General features: G+C 33.0%; 2 protein-coding genes across 5 annotated transcripts; both read right to left on the bottom strand.

Annotated features, from left to right (window-relative positions):
* Positions 1–2,839: 2,839 nt before the first annotated feature.
* On the bottom strand, positions 2,840–4,526 carry LOC107621057 (small ribosomal subunit protein uS19m). 3 transcript variants are annotated; one of them, XM_016323108.3, is made up of 2 exons: positions 4,389–4,526; positions 2,840–3,379 (listed from the first exon to the last, which is right to left on the bottom strand). In XM_016323108.3, exon 2 carries the CDS (start codon positions 3,375–3,377, stop codon positions 2,985–2,987), a length of 393 nt encoding a protein of 130 aa, XP_016178594.1. In that variant the 5' UTR covers positions 3,378–3,379; positions 4,389–4,526; the 3' UTR covers positions 2,840–2,984. The 3 variants fall into 3 exon arrangements, with proteins under 3 accessions (XP_016178594.1, XP_016178590.1, XP_020970122.1); XM_016323104.3 differs by having other exon boundaries at positions 4,382–4,515; XM_021114463.2 differs by having other exon boundaries at positions 4,394–4,497.
* Positions 4,527–5,262: 736 nt separating this feature from the next.
* Positions 5,263–13,379, bottom strand: LOC107621069 (K(+) efflux antiporter 2, chloroplastic). 2 transcript variants are annotated; one of them, XM_021114437.2, is made up of 21 exons: positions 13,223–13,379; positions 11,417–13,051; positions 11,083–11,254; positions 10,902–10,992; positions 10,688–10,824; positions 10,538–10,597; positions 10,306–10,425; positions 9,938–10,006; positions 9,615–9,680; positions 9,085–9,174; positions 8,876–8,980; positions 8,623–8,751; positions 8,192–8,401; positions 7,780–7,929; positions 7,359–7,412; positions 7,227–7,285; positions 6,759–6,825; positions 6,503–6,679; positions 6,202–6,258; positions 5,696–5,770; positions 5,263–5,544 (listed from the first exon to the last, which is right to left on the bottom strand). In XM_021114437.2, the coding sequence occupies exons 1-21, from the start codon at positions 13,276–13,278 to the stop codon at positions 5,416–5,418; spliced, it is 3,708 nt and encodes a 1,235-aa protein (XP_020970096.1). In that variant the 5' UTR covers positions 13,279–13,379; the 3' UTR covers positions 5,263–5,415. The 2 variants fall into 2 exon arrangements, with proteins under 2 accessions (XP_020970096.1, XP_088360619.1); XM_088504493.1 differs by having other exon boundaries at positions 11,417–13,116; positions 13,223–13,360.
* Between the last annotated feature and the right edge of the window lie 1,165 nt (positions 13,380–14,544).

Consider the following 14,544-nt stretch of genomic DNA (forward strand, 5'->3'; position numbering starts at 1 on the left):
GCACTTGAAAACAGTCGCTACTAAGAATGAACAATTAACTGCGGGACGAAAATGCGCCTTCTCTCCCTATAAAGTATTGTCTATTCACTATTGACTTATTGAGCAAGCAACTTTTTCAGTTGCTCTTGCTTCATGTTTAGGTGAAATTATCATTTTGTCTTTCAATATATGTTTGACAAATTTTTTTTAATAAAAGTAAAATTATTAGAAAAAGTAAGCATATGTTTTCTTCCCGCAAAATTATAATTTTCATCTTTTAGAATAGGATATTCAAAAATAAAATAAAATCTTTCAATATTGTATTTAAACATAAAGTTTTTCTAAAAAATAATTTACATCTAAAGGTAAAACAGCTTTTACTTCTTAATAACAGGATTTAATTAAGATCCTTTTAAAATAAAATCTTTTCATTGAAGCTTGTCCAAGCAAGCTGTAAGAAAAATTTGTTTCTTTCTAACGCCAAAATGTTACGCCTAAAGTCTAATGCAAATAATACGCTTTGATTTTATCATTAATATTTTAAGGGAAAAAGACAGATAACTCCCTGACTTTTTAAATTTTTGATAAATACATTCTTGACAAAATTTAAATACAAAAAAGTTCCTGACTTTAACAAACGGAGGACAATTTAGTTCTTTCGTCTATTTGCCTCTCATACATCAAACGGAACTGGCTGACGTGGCTGAAACGGTGTCCAGGTGTCCGTTACGGTGCCACGCTGGAAGGAGAATAAAGTTCGAAGGACAAATAAGTCCTTGACGTCATTTTGCAAATAAAGTTCAAAGGACAAATAGGTCCTTGAGAATTTTTTTTTTCAAAATTAATAAACTCCTTTCCTAAATTCTTTCATCTACCTCTCTTCATTTTTATATTTCTCTCTACTATTTTTACTCTATATATAATTATATTTTATATTAGTAATTTGAGAAATCAAAATATGTCATTCGATATTTTTTTATAATTAAAATATTTTAAATGTAAAAGTATACACATTAAATTATTTTAAATTTTAGATAACGAATGTTAAAATTAAGGTGAGTTCTACCCAACCTCCTCTAAAACAACATGTAAATTATCCTCTATGACGTGGCACATTTTAATTGGATTTTAGTTTTAGTTTGAGTTAATTTAACCCAATAAAAATTAACATCTTAACTAAAATAGAATCATTTTTTAATTAAGATGTTAACTCTATCCTTTAATCTATATTAATATTCTAATAGATCAAAATTTTAACGAATATTAACTAGCAAAAATTGATAATTATTGAGAGATTGATAGTAATGATAATCAATATGATTGAAACAACATGCTGATGGAACAAAGTTAACCAAACTGTGTTTATCATTTACTTAGAAACTTAGATAATGGTTTTGGGAGAAGGAATGATTGTGAGTTGCAACCTTAACAATAATTGAATTATATTAAACTATTTTTGGTGTATAATGTAAATTAAAAATTAGTTATTAAATTAATTATTTGTGTAAATATATGTTAATTCTAAAATATGTGAAATAATGCATGTAGTTATATATAAAGATGTGAGCGACTGATATTTTGTGTATGTATAATATTTTTTTGTTGCAATTTTGACACTAGAAAAGACAATTATAGCAATTATTATATATATAATAGGGTGAACTATAATTTTAAAAAAATTTATTCTCGTAATGTTATTATGGATAAAAATACTAATTCTAATATAATACACAAATGCACTAATGTTAACTTAATACATGAATGATGCACAAATAAACTAATGCTAACTTGATGTATAAATGAACTGATACTAACTAATGTCAGTATGTCACTGATATGATGAAAATTGAACTAATGCAATTTAACAAATTCTAATATAATACACAAATACACTAAAACTGAACTAATGCAATTTAAGAAAAAAAAAATAGAAACAGAACAAGTCCAATTTCTACAATTTTAATACAAATAATTTAAATTGCAAAATACAACAAGTTAACTAGATTTCAAAATACAAGCATAATTTTATAAACTAAATTCTCATAATAGAAGTATAATGGAAAAAAAATTTCTCAAGGACCTATTTGTCCTTCGAACTTTATTTGCAAAATGACGTCAAGGACTTATTTGTCCTTCAAACTTTATTCCCCTTCCAATGTGGCACCGTAACGGACACCTGGACACCGTTTCAGCCACGTCAGCCAGTTCCGTTTGGTGTATGAGAGGCAAATAGACGGAAGGACTAAATTGTCCTCCGTTTGTTAAAGTCAGGAACTTTTTTGTATTTAAATTTTGTCAGGGATGTATTTGTCAAAAATTTGAAAAGTCAGGGACCTATCTGTCTTTTTTCCATATTTTAAATACATTTTGATTTTTCTGTTAAATCTTTTAACTGTCAATGTTTTTTTTTTTTCGATAATATCTTCAGAGTTATAAAAATTACCAAAGACCAACTTGGATGAAGGACCAAAACTTACGCAAAATTCTCCTAGTATATTTCAAGGCTTTTTTTACTTAAATATCACTATTTTGAAAAAGTCCTCCTAGTGATAGAGACTCCAAGTTCTATAATTTTTTTGTCATCCTCTCTTAAGACTTTAAGTTCTTAAGTATTATTCCCTCTCTAAATATACCATTCCCAGGATCAGCTCTAAGCAAGCAGGACATTCAGCATAAACAGATAATACAGATATAAATTTCTGCTCCACACTTCCTCTCAAGCCCAAATTCATCAAGGAAAGAACAATGAGCTACAATATAAACTAAAAAAGAAACAAGAGTAAAAAAAGTTGTTAAAAATAATAATAAATAAAACTCATTTCATTCAAGAACAATAAAGGAAAGAATTGTTATAATCAAATTTCATGGAATCGCTCTGTCATATTATTATTATCTGAAAGCAAAATTGTTAAACATTCTACAACAACATAGTGTTCCTACGAAACAACTACCATCATCTAAAAAATACCCATCAGTTTGGAATCTCCAAGACCCAGATAAAAAAATCACTTCTTTTTCTTGGGCTTGACATTCTTAGCATTGGATTGTTGTTCTCTGGTCTTGCGCTTCCTGGTGAGTGCAAACTCCCCGAATTTGTGACCAACTTTTCCCTCATTGATCTTGCAGCGAACGGTGGTTTTGCCATTGTAGATTCTGACAGTGGTATCCACAAATTCGGGCAAGATGGTGGATCTCCGAGACCAAATTGTCTTGTTCATGAGAAGGGTCTTGTTGTTCTTCATCTTGTGAAGGAATGCATCAATGAACGCTGGTTTGCGAGAGGCCGTGAGCGGCAGTGGCTTCTTCACAGCAGCATTGGATGCACTGGTCAAGCTTTTGTCCGAGATCAATCCAATGAACTGCTTGTTGAGAGCCCTAAGCATCATTGTAGGCCTCATTTCTAGTCAAACACAAACAAAAGTAATACAAATAAATTGATTTTGAAGAATCATTAGACAAAATTTTAAACACTCCGTGTTTATCGCATTCATTCTCTAGTTCTAAAATCCACAGTTCCACACACTACTTACTACACTATTCATGTAAGAGCAAAAGTCCAATTTAACTCCTAAATTCAAAATTTTCATCCATTACCAATCGAAAAGGGTGAGAAATTAGTTTTCCCTTACAAAACAGTTTTGGTCAAGGACTAGATTAAGGTTTTACATGTTCAATTATCTTTGCTGATAATTAATTGCACAATCACGGCCATTCACGGGGAAGGGGGAAAAAAAAAAAGAAGAAAACAAACCTAAAAGAAAAAGATGAAACAACAGAAGGGAGTGAACTCGTAGTTTTTTACCTTGATTCGGAAGGCTAGTGTAGGATGTAAATAGAACTAGCAAATTATATACATTGACAACATAAAATTAATTTCATAAGTCTCACCTAAACTAATCACACATAATTGGCATAAATGTCTAACTCAAAGTCACAAGTAACACAACTATAATTTATACCTTACAAACAGATCCACAAACTAGAACAACAAAAGCAACACAATAATTGAAGAACAAACAACAACTCAATAATTCAACAAAAGCACTTCAGCAATTCAGAACACTATCAGTATATCATATGCCTAACAGAGCAGATTCACACAAAAGCAATTCAGCATATTTAGAACAACTACATATTCAGCGGATTTAGAAGAAAAAAACAGCAGAGAGAGAGAGAGGCGAAAATGGAGCAAAGCCTAGGGTTGAGGATTTCCAGGCTTGAGAGAGAGAGAGAGGCGGAAATGGAGCAAAGCCTAGGGTTCCTCTCTTCTTCTGCACCCGAAACTAACCGACCAACAGAGCAGAATATCAAAGAAGAAAAAGAAAGGAATTTGGGGAAACCGTAACGTAGGAACAAGACATTGAATAAGCAGAAAAGGAAGAGGAAGGATTCAGTGATATACCACTTACTTAACTGTTGAATAAAGCTTTCGGCGGCGAAAATTGAGTGTTCCGATCAAATCATAGCGGCAAGCAAGTCCAGTTCTCACGGAAGCATTGAGTGATATACCACTTTTCCTAATAGTGAAAATGAAATTATATATACCAAGATATTTATACATAAGGAAGGTCTAATATACATACCCCTTTTTTTATATGAATTTACAACTTCTAAATTTTGAATTTTTACTAGAAGATAATAAAATTATATAACAAGAAAAAATAAGTGATAAATTTTTCATTTTTAAACGATCAATAAATAATTTTATCTCATAATTTATATGGTTAAGAATTTGAATATAACTAAAAAAAAAAGTATAAGACATTTTTTCAAAGCAAAAATTGTCGGGACAAATTTAAAAATTTACTCTATTTTAATTCTTAGCAAAGTTACATTTTAGTTTAATAAATATTACAATAATTTATTTGTTTATTGAATAAATAAATTATTTTTACAAACTAAAATTATATCTCTTTAGAATTTTTTCAATTATAAAAAAACATATAACAATTTCTCCTAAAAATGTAAAACATATAATACTTATATCTTTATATTTCTTGAGACATTTAAGTGTTTTTCTTTAATATTTTATAAGATATAATATCGATTTTTCATGCATTTTGTGGAATATGACATTAATATCACCTGTAAACATGAAATTGGTCATGTAAAATTGTAAATATAAAAATTATAATTTCGGTTATTTTGCTTTATTTATCTTAATGAGAAATATCTATACATTCATGATTCATACTTGATTAGAACTAGATAGGAATGATACGAGCAATAAAAATAGGCCATCTTATACATGCTTTCCAAAACCCAAGGAGCATGAACAAAGAATTTCTGCCAAGACAAAGAAAGATGATGCATTTTCCATTCAAATAATAATATGCTCCTTCTGTACATAATAATGATAGAACATATCATCTTCTATACAATTTTTCAAAATTTTGTATCATTATTCCTTGTGTTTTGTGTATAAGGGTGGAATCTTCATATTGCCACTGTTCCATCAGAGACTTGGTTATCATCTGAGAAATCTGAGGATTGAGATTTGGGTTTGCTCATAGTCATAGCTCTGTTGAATCCATATCCAAGAGAACTTCCACTTGCTTCACATAGCTGAAGAAATAGAAAAAAAGTAACATGAATCAATTAAAACATCAAGTATAAATACGAGTGAAAAAAAATGTAGATAGAGATTTTGCAATTTCTGAGGACTATGACAAGTCCATTGTGAATGGCTGCGTAAGTGTTTAAAAGGAAGAAGTACTTCGGTGAGCTCGGCTAAATGGCGTGATCTGAATTCATTTATGATTGCTGCAATCTCTGTTGTTGGAAGCTTAGCCTGAAGATTACAAATGGTTAGAAAGCTAAGATTGCCCATCTCCATGCTATAACGTTGTGTCATGATGTCATTAACTTGAAAAATTACACAATGTAGAAACCTTTTCTGAGTATTTTCTTTTCAATTCTTTTTTTCTCTTGTTTTCAGTTTCAAAAGAAGCTTTAGTCCTCAGTAAGATGTGGCTAATCTCACTATGCATTAGAGAGTGAAAATATGCTCATACCATCAGTATGAAAAAATTTGACTTTGACCACAAACTGAATAATTTGAGGTAAAAAACAAACAAAATTTCAGCCTGTGACATAAAGATTCATTAAGTTTTTTCCTTTTTCTCTTTCTTTTTTCTCCCCCTCTATAGATAAGTGTCAACAAAATATTGGGACATACAAAGTTTATTCATAAGTTCAATAAATCTGCTCCAATGACATTACCTGAGCTAGCACTGCAGCTGCTAGTTGAAGACTTGGTTCTAAGGTCTCTGGGACAACCTACAAATGCATGTAATAGAGAGTTCAAATAGACAAAATTCAAGAAAATCATTTCTATAATAGCCAGTTGTACTAAAAACCAGTGCAGAACCTCTGAACCTGTACATTACATAGGATCATTTTTTTCCTTGTTAAACAGTATGGTAGGTTAGCTTGGAGCAACAATCCATTTTTCATCTTTTTTCCTGAACTATATCATGAGGAAATAATCCAAACAGAAGATAGAAGAGTATCAGAATATTACAGCAGTGGCTCCAGCCTTTTCTAAGTTCAATCCATGATCAACATCATGAGCACGGACGAAGGTCTTTACTTTCGGGAAGTGCTTGCTTAAAGCCCAAACTGTTCTATAATTTGCACCAGGAGAATCTAGAGTTACTGCAGCAGCGCTCGCCCTTTCAGCCCCGACCTTATGTAGGACCTTGTTATGCAGTATAAAGCATGTCAGGGGTAATGGACATATATATATGATTTCAATTCTCAGGCACTGAAAGAAATACCTCTCGGCTACCAGCATCTCCGAAGTACACTGGGAGATCCAGGGCACGCCCAATTGCCACTCTATCACTGAGGAAATTAGCAAATACGAAAGAAAGGGCAGGTCATGTACTCGTTGTTTTCCATCTAAGAGTGTACATATGATATATCGTAGCTTATACTTCTTTGAAGAAAACTAAAGAATGAATCTTTCTCCCTCATTTTGTTCAACAAGTATCAGCATTCTTTAACAAGAATTGTGTTCTCTCTAGAATTATGTATTGAGAAATAAACAAAGAATCCAAGCATTATGAAGGAAATCAAAATTGAATTGATTTCTACTAAACGATTAATGCTTGTCTATACCTGTAATTGTGTTCATTTTCACAGAAATGGCATTCATTAATAACAAAAACCACTAAATAATTACAAAATAATTTATCACAAAGAACTAAAGAAGCAACCAGAAAAATGATTGTAAGTTGAGTTACCTTCTGACGTCTAGTGCAACAAAAGGAATAAGTCGCTCCGAAAGAAGTTGTGCAATGATCTAAAAATAACAAGTAGGTAAAGCGTCAAACATATCATTGAAAATAAATTAAACCAAAAAAGCAATAGATCACCTGGCCAACTCGTCCAAATCCACAAATAATGATATGATCTTGCAGATCGTCTGTCTATAAAAGAATTCCTCCAAAACAAAGTTAGCTACTAATTTTTAAAGACAAATCTAAACAAAAAATAATGAATGACGAATAGCATCCCGAAAATGGATACAAAGTGGAATAACATCCGACCCAATATGATCTAACTAAATTAAATAAAACGTAATAGATGCTAAACAAATATGATCTAACCAAATAAAGTTTCTACAACCACAAATGCAGGAGGCACTACAAAAGAATCTCCTAATTAAACTAAATACAGGCAAAAAAAAAAGTTAACCAGGAAGAAAGCCCAACAATGGATAGTGGTGAAGCTATAAATTTATAACCATTTGCAGTTAATAAAGTCAGTTTCAGCCACTCATACAAACAATCTTACCTCACTTTCTACAGGTAATAAACTTCTAACATCATGTAGCTCAAAACGGGAAGCAATCATCTGTCCTCCTTCAGCTAGCCATGGTGTGAGGGCCATTGAAATTCCCACAAGAAGAAACAGCAGAGAGGACATCTGGGAAGACATTATGCCCTGAAGCAGTGTCAATGAGAAATATTATTTTATATCCAATTGAATTTCCAGTTGTAAGGAAACAAAATCTTGCCGCTTTTTATAAGCTGGTATGCATTCAGATTTTGTTATTTCTTAAGGTCACTCTTCTTGGGATATAAATAAATAAAGCATAGGTTATTTAAGTTTGCAACCTATCAGAATTTTTAAAATGAGCTATTTTAAATGAATGTTGTCTGTAAACCAGAGAATTCTTGACAGAATAATGTTTCAGGAACAAAACCTGATTAACAGCTTCACCAAAGGCCACAAATGCAAATTCTCCCCCAGGAGCAAGAAGGAGGCCAACTCTTATGGCATTAATGAGTGAAATACCGAAAATTCTACCAATCACAGTAATCAACAGTGTCTTGCCACATAGTAAGAGTGCCAGCGTCCCCATAATGACTTTAAATTTTGAAACAAGAAGTTTTGGATCAATTGACATTCCAACCTGAAAATCACAAAAACTACTTTGCATTAATTGCATAATTTAAGCTGGTTTATTCGAAAAATCACACCTCAAGATGATTAGATGACCATTACTTGTACAAGATCTCCATAAGAATTGAATAATTGACCATCTGATTAACAAATCATAATATGGCTATTTGTTTGTTGATAGATAAATAATACGACTAATGAACGTGTGAATACTAGTATTAGAGAACCTACCGTCATAAAGAACAGACCTAACAGAAGACCACGATATGGAGCAATGTCAGATTCCACTTGTAAGGAAAATTCAGTTTCAGCTAGTAGTAAACCAGCCAAAAATGCTCCTAGTGCCATGGAAAGCCCTGCCTGTTCAAGAACAACATAAGAAGTAAAATAACATCAATGGACATAAGAAAATGGTCAAACCTTGTTTTTGTCTCAAAAGTCAAAAGAAAGGAATACAAGGAAAAGAATAGGTTCAAACACCTACCCTGGCTGTGAGAAGACTTGTCCCAAGAATAACAAAGAGTGTATTGGCAGAAAATATTTCTGCATTTTGATTTTCTGCAATCTGCCTATATATTGGTCGAAGTAGCTGTACAAAGAAGGGTGGGAAACATTACAAAGTAAAACAATTGAAGGACAAAAAATAATAGGACTCCGCATACATCACACACCTCAATTCTGAATATCACTTACCAATCGTCCACCTGCAATAATGACAGTGATGGCAACTGCTGCCTTAACAGCAGCCAGACCAAGAGCTTCAGCAATAGCTTGAAAACCAACCTGGCAATGGAGATTACTTATTTCTTTTGAAGATAATATAGGCAGAACAGCAACATATATATGGTGAATAATGACGAAAATGACAGAAGTATGGTAAGTCATTGACTTCCAGTCCAGCGTTCAGCATGAACCAACTTCAATTGGAAAGAGATAAACGTGTCTTAAACCATTCAATGCATACATTGATACGTAGTAAAAAATAAACTGAAAGAGAATTATCCAATTAAATGCATGTCCTCTAAAACATCAAGGATTCAGAGTGAAGAAAAGATTCACCCATGACATTTATCATTAAGTAATGTTTTGAAATTTTTATCTTTGACTCCCATGTTCTCGTATTCTTTTATAGACATAAAATTATTTTTTTATAGTAGTTCATAGTCTAACTATAACCTATCTGATACATATATATTCAGATAAGGAGTGCTAGAAAATGTTACCCCTCCTTTAGATGAATTTGGTGAAATAAGAGGTATGAGAATTAGCAAGACCACAACCGCCAAGTCCTGAAAAGAAATACAGAAATCAATTTATTGCAATAACGAATGCAGTCAAGAGCTAATAATAGCTAATAATGAACAATCAATTTCAGAAACTGCATATTGACTGAATATCAACCAGCTACAAAGTATAGGACGATAATTGGGGATATAAGCAGAACTATACTATATGGTAAATCTAGATTATAATGTTTTTGTTACTTCAATCCACAAGAATCGTTAGTATCCAGAAAGATGGGTAGATGGGTAGGGTACAAAGTAACCTGAAAAAGTAACACAGAAAATGTGGCTCGTCCATGGCGTGATGTGCTCTCACCTCTCTCCTGTAATACCTGCAAAACAGTTCACTGGAATTGTTGTAGCATGGCAAACTCAGCAGACATGAAAACAGAAGTATAAAAAGGATAGAACACAGCTTGACTGTCATGCTTAATATTTAAACTCGTAGAATCTTTCCAACGGGAGCATATGTTCCAACTTGAGGAATCAAGCTTTATAAAATAGTATTTACCATAAATTCAGTTATTAGCAGATGCAGGATCATTTTAAAGCTACTGTGTCCAGAAAAAGAAGGTATAAGTTTAGAAAATCTGGAATAAATAGAAGCACAAGAACTGGTCTGATAATTTACTTGCAGAACAACAGCGGTTGATGATAATGCGAGGCCATTCCCAATGACAATAGCAGCAGGACCTGCTTGACCACAAACATAATGAGCTACTAGGCCAACAACAACAGCAGTCACCAAAACCTGCATTTGTTCACAAAAGCTAAGGATTGCTGGCTAATATGTTAAGAAGAACCCAAGTAAAAACAAAAGATAAAAAGAAAGAAGAGAGAAGGAAAATGGAGTTTCCCATTACCTGAGCTGAGCCTAATCCAAAGACATATTTCTTCATTGAACTAAGCCTTTCAAAAGAGAGCTAAATAAAACAGTTCACAGCTTCAGTTTAACTATTGGTTATAAAGATGACCAAAACTAAGGTAGACGAACAACTTAAAGGAAACTCCACCTCAAGGCCAATATTGAATAACAGGAAAACAACTCCAAATTCAGCTATTGCTTTCGTCCCATGAACATGACGAATGATGGACAGACCATAGGGCCCAATAAGGATACCAGCAGCCAAGTAGCCAAGAACGGGACTGCCTATACAAAATGTTAGACAATCAATTTGTTATAATTTTACGGATTCAATTTAACATTTTGAAAAGAAAATCAGTTACCTCCAGGGATTTTCTGAAACACTGGCACAAAAATAACACTAGCAAGTAATAACCAAAGCATATCAAAAAGGGATGCTTCCTCCTCATCCACCTGAATAAATATCATGGCATTCAGTTAGACATAGCAAATACAGCAGAAGAATAAATGTAGTAAAGGTGGGAAACATGAGAAGAAACATACCTCTTGATCAGGTAATGATGCAATAATATTCTTGATCCTCGTGGGGAGATTCTGAAGCTGTCTAACCAAAGGTTTTGCACTTGTGGAAACTTCTTCAGCAGTGGTTGTAATTACTCCTGGTTGCTGAAGTAATTGCGCACCCCTCTCTGCTCTGTTTGCATAGAAGGCAATCCTGCAAGGGAATTACACCATTCTTGAATACCAAAGGAATCTTCATGATGAATATTAGGATGAGATAGCACAATATAATCATCCTTAAAATTGACAGAACAACTCATGAAGTAAGAACAACTGCAACAAAAAAGGAAACTAGATGTAGATAGATCATACACACCCTCCAAGTAACAATATCCCAATAACTAGCTTGGGTAACAGCTTCCGTGCTGACTCCACGAAACTTTGGAAAAATGATTCTGGTGTATAATCATCACCTTCGATAGTAAAAGAGAAGAATGATGCAGGAAAAAATCTGGAAGATTTATTCAACAATGCCTTGGGAACAAGTGGTGGATTGTCTCTTACATCTTTCTGTGTTTCCTGTTTTTTCATTTGAACTGAATTCATTATTTTCTCTACTTCAACTTCAGCTTCTTTAGATGGGTCTAAGACTAACTGTCCATTTTCATGATCACTCAGATAATCAGACTGTGCCGTATCTTCAATAATTTGGCTGGTTTTATCAGAAAACTTGTCTGATGATTGCTTGCCAAGCAAAGTTTCATTGTCAATTTGGGAATCTGTGTCTGTATCAACAGTGTCATCACCAGAAACATTTTGAACCACCTCCTCCTTAGGATCGTCCAAAACCTCTTGTTCTTGTAGAGTGATACCAGAGTCAGCAATAATGCTAGAGGAAGACTTATCTGCTTTCGATAATGCAATCTCTGCATCATTTACGACTTGTGCAGCCTTAAGTTCATCAGCAACAGCTTGCTCAGCTAAAAGCATTATGTTTGTGACGTCCTCCTCGGCTTTTACTGCATTCGTCTGGGCCTTTTCCGCAATTTCATGCAACTTGTTCACTTCATTCTGCAAATTCTCCTTTCTTTTTTGCAAGCACCTTAGCTCTGTCTCGCAATTCGCTAAATTTGACTGACACTCCTTGATATCTTCTTGAGCAACCACAAGCAATTGCTCCTCTTCCAATATATCTTCATCGCCATTACTCTCTTTGGCACCTTGTGACCGAGGATCATAAGTTCCTTTTACAACCTCCAAAGACTCCATGGCTACTTGAAGCCTAGCCTCGGCAAAAGAAAGAGCCATAGTCGCTTTCTGAACAGCTTCCTTGGCAACAAATTCTTCACCCACAATTTCCTGGATGATATCAAGAGTAGAATTAACATCATTCCATGCTCTTGATGCTTCATCCTGAAAGGAAATCGCACTCTCCGATATCTTCTTGACCCTCTCCTCATACATGGCACTATTATGCCTAGCAACTTCGAGTTCCTTCAAGGCCTTTTGCAACAGTTCTTTCAATTCATCCACTGTCTGTACCTCTTGCTTTATTTCACCCCCAATTGTTCTTTCGTCTTCCAAGGGTTCACTCGATGCAGCTCCTGAAATGGAACCCAAATCAGAACCCACCTTGTTTGGACCACCTCCAGCATTATCAATATTCCGGCCATTGCCATTAATATATGCTAAAGAATCATCATCACCCTGGCACCTAGACAAAAATCCCCTACCTCCCACAACGCGAAAATTAGAACTGTTGCCACAAAGTTTCCCTATTCTCTTCACATTTGAAAAGTTGAACTCTCCTACACAAGCCAATCTTGAATTATTACTCCTCCAACTACTACTACTACTACTACATGCAGCAGCAATACCAATCTTGTTCATGCCGCTAAACCGCGCTTTCAGGATAGTTCTTGAGTTCCCGAGAAAAGCACAACCAAAACCCTTCCCACCAAAAGCAATGCAAGAATCGAAACGATCCACCACCATGTTTGAGGGCGGCAAGCTTCAACACATTTCAAAATTCAAACTCAATTTTTCAAACTATTTTCCTTCTACTAAAAAAATTGCCTGAAAAGAATTTCAGAAAATAGAATCAGAGAATCAAACTAGCACTACTTCATTTTCCACATTCATCTATGATTAAAAGAAAAGGAGCAGTTTTTGGTTAAATTACCGGGAAATTTGAAATGGATATGGAGCTTTTGAGCTGAAAACTGAATATGCATGCATTCAATATCAACTTTCAAGTATAGCGATGGTTAATTGGTTATATTAATAATTTAAAGAGATATATTTGTGTTTGGAAGCTAAGAAAATGAAATTTCTGAGCTGAGAAAATGTGTTGCTTTGTAATGAAATTTCTAAGCCAATGGATATTCATTACGAGTTTCGTTTTCCCCTCGCAGTTTCCGCGCGTGGATAACAACGTCCAATTATATCCTTGACCTTGTTCACTAAGGATAAGCTCAGACTTTTTCCTAAAACAAATAGGAATAATAATCATAATAATCCTTTTTGGTTTCTTGGTTTATATGAACTTTTCCTCACTGACCAAAGAAAAAGTAACATTATTCAACGACCACATAACTTAATTTTATAGGAGCTACTCAAATGAAAATGTAAAAAATATCTTTTTATAAAGATGTTTTATATAAAAATGTGATTTATTAATTTAGCCACATTTTAAATAAAAACAACATTTTTATAACATATCAAAATCTAATTTTATAATTCATCATCCAAAAATCAAAAAAAAAATATCACATAAAAATAATTATAATATCTTCATAGGAATATCACCTAATTTTATATGATGAATTATGAATATGCAATCATTTCTTATCGACACCTTTCTTTTGGCATTCAGAATTATTTTTTCACAAAAAAAAAAAAAAAATTGAACTAAATGTGAGCGCGTGATGTTAGTCTTAATGCCTTTACGTTATTTTAGGACATGGTAATGAATGGATATCGAAATTGCGAACAAAAATATCCAAACCCAAAATTTGTCTTGATTAGAGTTCTATTCACAATATGCTTGTGTATATTCCTTTTCTTTCATTGGATTTTTAGAATCACAATACATGATATTTTTTCAGTTTCTTTGTGTTTCTCGTGATCATGTTTTTCATATATTTATAAAGACGACGTATAAAATAATCTTAATTTAGAAATAGTCATCACTAATAACTTTCAAAAGATTTTAATGCATTATTTCATATATTAAAAGTGTGTGAAAAATTGAAATTGTTAATAGTTTTTTTAGAATTTTTATTGACAAATGTTCTAAGGGCATTAGTTAATAAAATACTCTATTTTTTATTTCTAATTTTTATATGTTTCTTTTTTAAAAATAAACATTATTAAAACTTAAAAAATTTTAATTTTTTTATACACAATATTAATGCCCTTAGAGCATATATGGTTAGCTAAGTGCTGGTTTGGGTAAAAAGAATGACACCTTCCAAAGTCATTTAGCAGTGGGAATAGGGGATG

Source organism: Arachis ipaensis, chromosome B2 (genome assembly GCF_059453495.1).
Source record: "Arachis ipaensis isolate K30076 ecotype BB chromosome B2, ASM5945349v1, whole genome shotgun sequence".
Classification (NCBI taxonomy): domain Eukaryota; kingdom Viridiplantae; phylum Streptophyta; class Magnoliopsida; order Fabales; family Fabaceae; genus Arachis; species Arachis ipaensis.

Bases quoted from the DNA above. Each gene is read 5' to 3' on its own strand.
- LOC107621057 (XM_016323108.3), bottom strand. From the start codon at position 3,377: ATGAGGCCTACAATGATGCTTAGGGCTCTCAACAAGCAGTTCATTGGA.
- LOC107621069 (XM_021114437.2), bottom strand. From the start codon at position 13,278: ATGCATGCATATTCAGTTTTCAGCTCAAAAGCTCCATATCCATTTCAA. The intron at 9,175-9,614 runs GTAACATTTTCT...CTCCATTGCCAG, and splicing joins CAAATTCATCTAAAGGAGGG to GTTGGTTTTCAAGCTATTGC. The intron at 7,286-7,358 runs GTGATCTATTGC...TGTTATTTTTAG, and splicing joins GATTTGGACGAGTTGGCCAG to ATCATTGCACAACTTCTTTC.